The sequence below is a fragment of the Lagopus muta genome, chromosome 1, assembly GCF_023343835.1.
Source record: "Lagopus muta isolate bLagMut1 chromosome 1, bLagMut1 primary, whole genome shotgun sequence".
Taxonomy (NCBI): domain Eukaryota; kingdom Metazoa; phylum Chordata; class Aves; order Galliformes; family Phasianidae; genus Lagopus; species Lagopus muta.
Genome location: NC_064433.1, coordinates 60815031 through 60823038, shown reverse-complemented (window position 1 = coordinate 60823038; position 8008 = coordinate 60815031). Strand labels below are relative to the sequence as shown.

Below are 8008 nucleotides of genomic sequence, written 5' to 3'. Positions count from 1 at the left end.
ATTATTGTCCCATTAGCTTCATGGCTTATGTAGAGATTAATTACACGGTGTTTAGGCTGCAGGCATTCCTCTTTTGATGCATACACTTAATAAAAGAGAATCCTGTGGAGAAAATGGTAACTATTTGGTTATGAATGAGTCATACCTTGGGCATCATTACAAGGTAGCATTTCTGTATGATAACAGTACACAAGTGACAGGGTTTTCTAAGTTAACGTTTAACAGGACAGCCTGTTACTATCCCATGCTGTTCTGCAGCCCCTTATGCACATGAGAGACTCCACAAACCTAGAGGGGACCGCCAGTGGGAAATAAGGGGCTGCAGGATGCCCTCGTAGTTTGCAGCCACCGCTGAGCAAAGGGAGCAATGTCAAAGCAGTTCTCGTAACATTTACGATATTAAACAAATCTGGACATTGTTTAGAAATTTATTAGCAATTTTAAAATAACATCATTCCTTAGATAAAAATGCAATCTTACAGGAATATACATTTGTCCCACACAGAGATGACCCTATAGCTCGCTTGCAGGCCATTCACTCTAACTTTTCTCTGTTGACTTTAAAACGTGCGAGAGGGCAAGACGGACTCTGGCACTGATGACAGGCTTACATGATGGTTACAAACTGTACAGCATTATTTACAAAAGCATTTCTGTGGCTTCATGAAAACTAGATATAAAATTGTGGAAGGAGGTAAAGACTTGAGAGAGGAAAGGACTTGGGTGGAGGTGAGAGGAGGGCTGGGGTGGGCAGAGAGCACAGGGAAGAGTGGGAGAGGAGGTGACTGACTGGTTTATACTTGAGAGAGGTCATTTTACAGCTCTGGGCAATTCAAATGAAGGCAAAACACTTATATTTATCAACAGTTATAGCTGATGATCAGAGCAGGAAATGATGCTCCAGGGCCTGAACTGAAGAGGTGTTGAGGAAACCCCATCTTCCCTGAAGTCACCGGGAAACACAGGTATGCAGTACCTTGCCAGGCCAGACCGCGCCATACAGATACAGGCCAGGTACAGCAACCCCATGCCTTAAGGAGTTTTGATCCTGCAGTGCTCAGTCGTTAGTGTGGATATGAAGTCAGACTGAGAGAGAGATCAGCTCCTAAATTACATTTACACTTCCCAAACTGGACCAGATTCCAACCACTTCTTGCTAGAATTTACCCAAAGCGACTTATCCCTTGGTCTACCAAGTGGCAATTGTTTGGAGGGAGACTCCGTCATTCAGAATTGATTTTTAAGGCAGTTTTAAAAGTATCTCCCCGTTTTTGTGTGTGATGCAGCAGTGTTGTCAAAGAGATATTTACAATCTGACTCCTCCTCCTCTGAAATCTTCCCACATTCAAATTGTCAAGACTGAATAATCCTGAACCAATCACTCCAATGAGCAGTCGTGAAGTTGATGATATTTAGGTAGTCTTGGTTAGCAGTCTACCTGCTTAGGATGGGAGTGGACTGGCTTAGGATGCTTAAACTATTAGAAAAAAATAAAAAAATAAAAGGCATTACAGCCTTTTTGAGGAAGAGTTTGCATTTTGCCTGACTGGACAAAATGCAAAACAAAACAGAAAAACAGGTATTTTATCCTCAGAATGATGAGGCTAATGAATGGTGTCTGAGCCCGTGGGTCTGTCTTGAACAGGAAAATGCTTTGGAAAGGGGTTATTTGAACGCTGTCAGAAAAAAAAAAAAATGCACTGTGTGGTGGGACCATGCCTGCTCTTGCTGCTACTCCGAGGGCCTGGGGTGCAGGCACTAGGCCTGTGCTAGGTGAGGGCTGGGCAGGGTGCCAGGGCTCCAGGCCATAGGAGCAGGGCTTGGCCGCATGGCGTGGGGTGGGAGAACAGCATGGGAGCATGGAGATGGGCTCCCAGTCATGCCTTGCTAAGCCCTTGGTAATGCTAAAGAAGATTTCCTCCTTACTTCAGCCGTTGGTGCTGCTCGGCTTGGTTAGCCCTTCAGAAAGGGACTTGGTTAAGTTGCCTAACTGTCCCCTGCCGCCTGAGGCCCACACAGCACACATGGGGCTGGCAGACATGGCACCAGTCAAGGGGAAATGTTTTGCCCTCCTGGAACTTCTTCTGTTGCAGGCTGGGCAGAATACTGCAGGGTGTCTCAGATAGCAGAGGATACACACATTTTGGCAGCTCAATCAAGGTCTGTGCCCTTAAAGGCCTGTTTTAAGATCATGTGTTAACAGTTAAGTCACGTTCCCTGCATAGGGTGGGGGAAAGATGGAAGATTGAACTAGAACACTAAATTTCTTTTCAGAAAAGGATTTTTCCACTCCAGTGTGATGCTACTGCTCTGATAGCAGTTATAGCTTGGTCTGTTTTCAGTACAGGATTTCTTTTTGCTGTGTTTCTGCCTTCAGCCATACCTTCTCAGGCACTGGAGCAGCAAGGCCACAATTCAGCTGTCCAGAAACAAAGCAAGAGAGAGCAAAGCTCCACAGACTGAGATCCCCATTGGAAACATTTTGGATCCCTGGGCTTGCTAACCCAGAATGAGACTTTAATATCTTTGCAACATTCAAAAGATGAGAAAAGAAATCCTATGCAGCTATTGAAATTTGCATTTCTTAATCTTTGGAGAAGAAATGTAGGAAAAATATTATTAAGTTCTTTCTAGGCTCAGTTCTGTTTTCCACATCTTTTACATTAGTAAAACCTCCCTGACCACTAGTGAACTCTGTCCTTGTGTTAGCAAGATGGGAACAGGGCTTCTGATGGCCAGGAATATATGTATTTTTAGTACATACTACAAATTAATTATTGGAATTTACAAAATCTCACCACTGCCGGAAGCCTCTGAATGGATTCTATTTACTTTGTTTCCCGCTCACTGTTCCTCTTCCCACCCTATCCTGGGACAGTCTCAACTGGCCCATACCATAGGATGCTCAGTTCTGACTCAGTGGGGATTCCCCACTTCAGCTTTCTGGGCCCATGGGTTGGGGTTTCTCACCTAGACGTATGAAGCAAGGCCTCCAGCTTCACCTTCAACACAAGTCCGCAACCCCACGGGCTCGTGGTGCTGTCACCTTGTGCGATTGTGTCTGTGTGCAAACGCGCATACATTTCATACAGCAATCTGAAACTATCAGGCAGAAAAGACACAGGAGCCTGGCTGAGACCCATACAACTGTTATATTGGCGTCAGTCTAAAGAAAGCAATGATACATTGCTTTGGAAATTATCAAGAAATGTAAAAAATGCATTTGCCCTTTTTTTGTTGTTGTTTTCATCATCGTTGTCATAGTCACTGGGGGCAGGGTTCTGAGTCAGAAAACAAAGCAGAAATAGATGCGGTTCTGTACATGGCACCTCTCTGGTTGTCCGGCTGTCCTTCCGTGCTGGGTGAAATGGGCAGGGTAACAAACCAGGCTGGACCCTGCAATAGCAGCAGCATCCACGCCGTCATCGTCCGTATGTCCAGCTGAAGGTACAGGTGATGCAAAAAAGGTCTGTGGATAGTGAAACTCCAGCTCTGGACCACGAGTTCCGCTTGCTTCCCTGTCACATCAGCCACACAGAATAAGGAAGAAAAAAGAAATGCACCCGGTGTGGCTGGATCAGTACTGCCCAGAGTAATGAGCAGGAGTGGTAAAGGGATGAGGTTTGTTGTTTGTAAGAAATGTCTTTAGTCTGCAGTGTACTTCTGCAAGTCAGAGATGCTCAGTGCCAAACAGCAGATTGTTTTCCCCTTTCTTTCCTTCCTTCCATGCCACTCCTTGGCCATTGGTTCCTCCATGGCTTCCATCCACAGCACAGTGACTGTACCCACCATCTACTCCCACACACTGGGAGAGGAAGGACTCCCATGTACTTTGCCTGCCCCACTTCCATCACCCCCAGACTCCACCCCACCTGAAGGAGCACAGTAGCTCTTTGCTCAGACCTGTCACAATGTGCACGTTGCGTGTACCTCAAATAAAAAGAAACAAAAAAAAGCCACCCTCTCCAGAAAGAGAAAATTGCACAGCTGGCACCAGCAATGCCTATATTGAACACCTGCCCCTCAGACAGCACAAGGCATCTGCATGCTCTGCTAGCCATGCACTTCTCTGCAGGAGCTAAGCCATTTTCCAGTAGGCTGCGGGTATTTCCTGGCTATTGTTGGCTTTGACCCATGGGGGAGCCACAGCTTCACCAGCAATGTGCAAGGCACAGTCCTTTCCATTTTTCTCCTTCCCTTCAGGAAAAGTCCTAAAAGATGACAAGTGCTGGCAGACATCCATAATGCCTCTTGCCTCCGCTGGTCTAGGCCAGTACTTTGTTAATCAGGAGCAAGGAGCACCTCTGTCTCTTACTGGGAGGGCCAGGGGGACTTTCTAGTGGAGGAAAATGAAATAGGGAGCCCCTTTGCTGCTTCCGTTTTCAGAAAACAGCCAGCACAGCATTATTTCCTTTCAAGTAGCTTTCGAGCACTGCAGAGCTACCAACAACAAACTCACAAAGGGAGAACTGCTCGCATGCCAATCTTGGTACAGACAAGAGGGATGGAAAAATGAGGCTGACAGACTTCAGGTGGTTGCTTTCTCCAAAGACTTGGACTGGGACTCTGATGCCAGATGGTTGCTTAAGTGGGTTCACATTTCCCCAGTTTAAAAGAATTTGTTGGCAAGGCATCTTGAGCTGCTACTGGCCAGTTCAAAATAACAAGGAAAAAGTGCACTTTCAAAAATATCTTCCACTATTTCTGCTTAATGGCCCCAGCAGAGTCAAGAAGTAAACCCAAGGGCATTACAAAAATACATAATAAATGATGTACTCAAACATCTGTGAAGCTCAAGACTGGAATGAAAGTTTAGCTCTGAGTCAGATCACACCTCTGAGCACTCATCTGCAAATTTATGAAACATCTTGAAAAGGGAGAAAACCAGCAGCAGTCTAGACAGAAATCAGACACATAAAATCTAATAATATCTCCCTGGTTTTTCAGCCTCTGCCACAGGTTAAGGCTGTGTACCATCGTGGGGTGAATCAGGAGAGGTTCACACTCAGCAGCAGGGAAATATGGCTGGGACATGCTGCGCCATCAGATGTTTTGTGACTTGGAGCATGACCCATATGCTAAGGTCTGGGAACGTGCACGGAAACACACAAAAGTCACCAAACATCCGTGTCATGACCAGACCACAGCAATTTTCCTAAGCAACAATCCAGAGCTCTGTCCCTCACCCAGTGCTTTCAGTCCAGAATTAGGCACATTTATTTTGCAAACGATTCTGCCATTTGCATTTGCTTATTCCAAGATCCTGTTACAATGATCAGGATGAACTATCTAACCTCAGTCTGCAAGCAGGTGCTTTCTCCCTCCCTGAATTGCTGGTGCCAGCTGAAGAAATGGGACGGATCTTTCACATGGGCTTGGGGATCTCGCCACCCTCTCGTGGGAAGAGACCTTCGGAGAGGCTGAGCAAAAGGAAAGGGAAGAAAGCCTGAAAAAACATCCCGGCCTCGGGAAGAAAGGTACTCTACCAACAAAGTCATCGTGCATGTTTAAAGAGCTGAGGAGGAAGGGTAATGAACACAAGATATGCAAAATCAGTAACGTTTGACCCGTCAGTGGATTGCAGAATAGTCACTTACACCAGGTACACTTTGTTCATTGTACAAATTAAAAATGGAAAAAAAAATAGTACCCCTGTCCCCGACCACACGTAGAAAAGCACTTAAAAGTTCAAAGGTAAAGCTTGGCACATTCCAAATACGAAATGATTCACTTGACATGCAGCAAAATATACAAGAAGTGACTGTTTTTTTCTGTTTTTTTTTTTCTTCTTAAACAAACTTAATTAGATTTGATATATTTGCTTGGCACAATTGCAATTCCTTTTAAAAAAATATTTGAAAAATACCGAAACTGACCTGAATTCAAGTATAACGGTTTCTTCAACAGAAACATCATCAATGCAATAAAACATCACACGGAATATATTGAAGCGTAACGCCTTCTGCTTGGTTGTCCCCCCACCCCATTAGTTTTTTTTTTTTTTTCTATACAGTTTTAATGCCAACACGACTCACGATTGTATTTTAAAATTAATATTATTGCATTGTTTTTGCATATCTTGTGGAACAGAAGATGCAAAGAGTTACTGATTCCCCTCCCGACAGCAGGCGCTGCTTTGGCACTGCATCCCAACAGCCCCATTGGTCCCTGGGACGTGTGGGGCTGTGCCAAGCGCGCTGCCCGCTGCCATTATATGATAACACAACAACAAAAAAAGGAGGTTCTGCTCGCTTGCAAATCAAATGACAGAGTCTCGGTGTACATAGTGATCGGTAAAACTCGCCTACAGCGTTATGCTTCTACCAAACGCCAATGGAGAAAAGAACCTGGCTTAAATAATACAACAATGGTCAAACCAACGTAACATCTGCAAAGGTGAAAATAAACCCAAACAAAAAGGTCGGTGGTTACAGAACCTTGTAAACACTCCCTTCTCCCTCTGAAAAATTATAATAAAAATAAAATAGTCAAAATAAAAACCGCAACATGCTCTCAAGGAAACACCGAACTGCGGGACAAGGAGAGACCCGTGCCTGGCCACTCCCCACTCTCCCACTGGCTGACGGGGCCGGCTGTCTGAGCTCCAATTGGTCGGCAGGTGGCGTGCCCGCACTCGGGTTGGCTGGTGAGCAACCCTCGAGCTCTGATTGGCCAACAGCAGGAGCCACTGCAGTCCCCGCGCTCCCCTTTTGGCGGTGCTGCGTCCTCCGGGCCCGGGCGGCGGGGCCGGGGTGGCTGGGGGTGGTGAGGCTCGGACAGAACATGTGCAAAATGATTTTTACAAGCAAAGTTGAAGGATGCCCGCTGGAGGCTAGGCGCGTTTGGCTGGGCCGCCCTTGGGAGGCAGTCGTCGTGCCTTGTGCAGGGACTGGAAAAAGAGGGAGCTGGCTCTCCTCCTGGGCGCCGCGCTCTTTCCAGGCGGCCGCGTGCCGGGGTCCTATCCGCTCCTGACAAGCTCTCTGCCACCACCCAACTCTGCGACTCGTCCCAACAGAAATGAATGAAGAACGCTGTTCCGGTTACTCCAGGTCACGAGAACAGTGAGGCACTTCTGAAACAAACCCATTAGGAACATTGAAACAAATAAAAAACCAGCATTGCTTCCAGCCCTGGCAACTACAGGCTGCTGATATAAATCCTGCTGTCCTTCAGCTCCTCCTGACTTTTTCTACAATCCGGGTTCTGCACCTCTTCCTCTTCCTCGCCTGCACTGTCCTGCCCTGCGTCCCTGCAGTTAACAAAAGGCAACAGGTTGCCATTGGGGCTCTGCTTGCTGTTACCATTGAGAATGTTGTCTGCTGCGTTTTCCATCTCTTCTATCGTCATGTCGCAAGCATCAGCGAGTTCCTGGGTCGTGACCTCAATGAACTTTGGATCTTGAGCAAACTGCATCAGTCCTTCCGAAATCAATACCTTCAGGAGGAGGCAGGGAACCAGAGACAAAAGCAGACATTAGCACCTTGAGTTGCCAGCCCTACTGCACCCCTGCCGCATCTTCCTGTAGCCATGCTGGCCATGGTGGCCCCTCTCCTCCCATTCATACTGCTGACCCCTGCTCTCAGGTGGGCTTTGGCTTTGCTGTGCCCTCCCAAGGGCCATGTTCCTACATTGGCCTCCACACCTCCCATGTCCCCACACCACTGTGGCCTTACCGCTTCGACCAGGCTGCTGGCGCTGCCGTGGAACTGCCTGCTGCTCCCCGCTGTCTGGCTGGGGACGGTGAGGGACACCGGCCTGGCTCTTCTTGGGCTGCCACAGTCAGAGCTGTCGGGGAACCTGGAGCTGCAGTGCACGGAGGGGAAGCTGCTATTGAGCTTCTCGCTGGACTCAGCTCCCTCGAGGCGCAGCGTTGGGATGGGCTGCTGTGGCCAGCCTCGGCTGCAGGGTGTAGCAGGTGGTGTGGCGCACAGCCGGGAGAACGTGGTGGGGGAATGGCTTCGCTGGAGGAGGGGGCTCAGGCCGGCCACCGCCAATGCCTGCAGAGAGA

General features: G+C 47.6%; 1 protein-coding gene across 17 annotated transcripts in view; it reads right to left on the bottom strand.

The window, feature by feature from the left end:
• Positions 1 to 414: 414 nt before the first annotated feature.
• The window catches only part of CACNA1C (calcium voltage-gated channel subunit alpha1 C), a 479128-nt gene continuing 471534 nt past the window's right edge, over positions 415 to 8008 (bottom strand). For 16 of the 17 annotated variants that reach the window (XM_048945500.1, XM_048945383.1, XM_048945421.1 and 13 more), the window contains 2 exons: positions 7674 to 7997; positions 415 to 7434 (listed from right to left, as the gene is read on the bottom strand). In XM_048945500.1, coding sequence (XP_048801457.1) covers positions 7138 to 7434; positions 7674 to 7997 — 621 coding nt within the window. In that variant the 3' untranslated portion in view covers positions 415 to 7137. The remainder of the gene's footprint in view (positions 7435 to 7673; positions 7998 to 8008) is intronic. The other variant, XM_048945488.1, reaches the window with a different exon arrangement.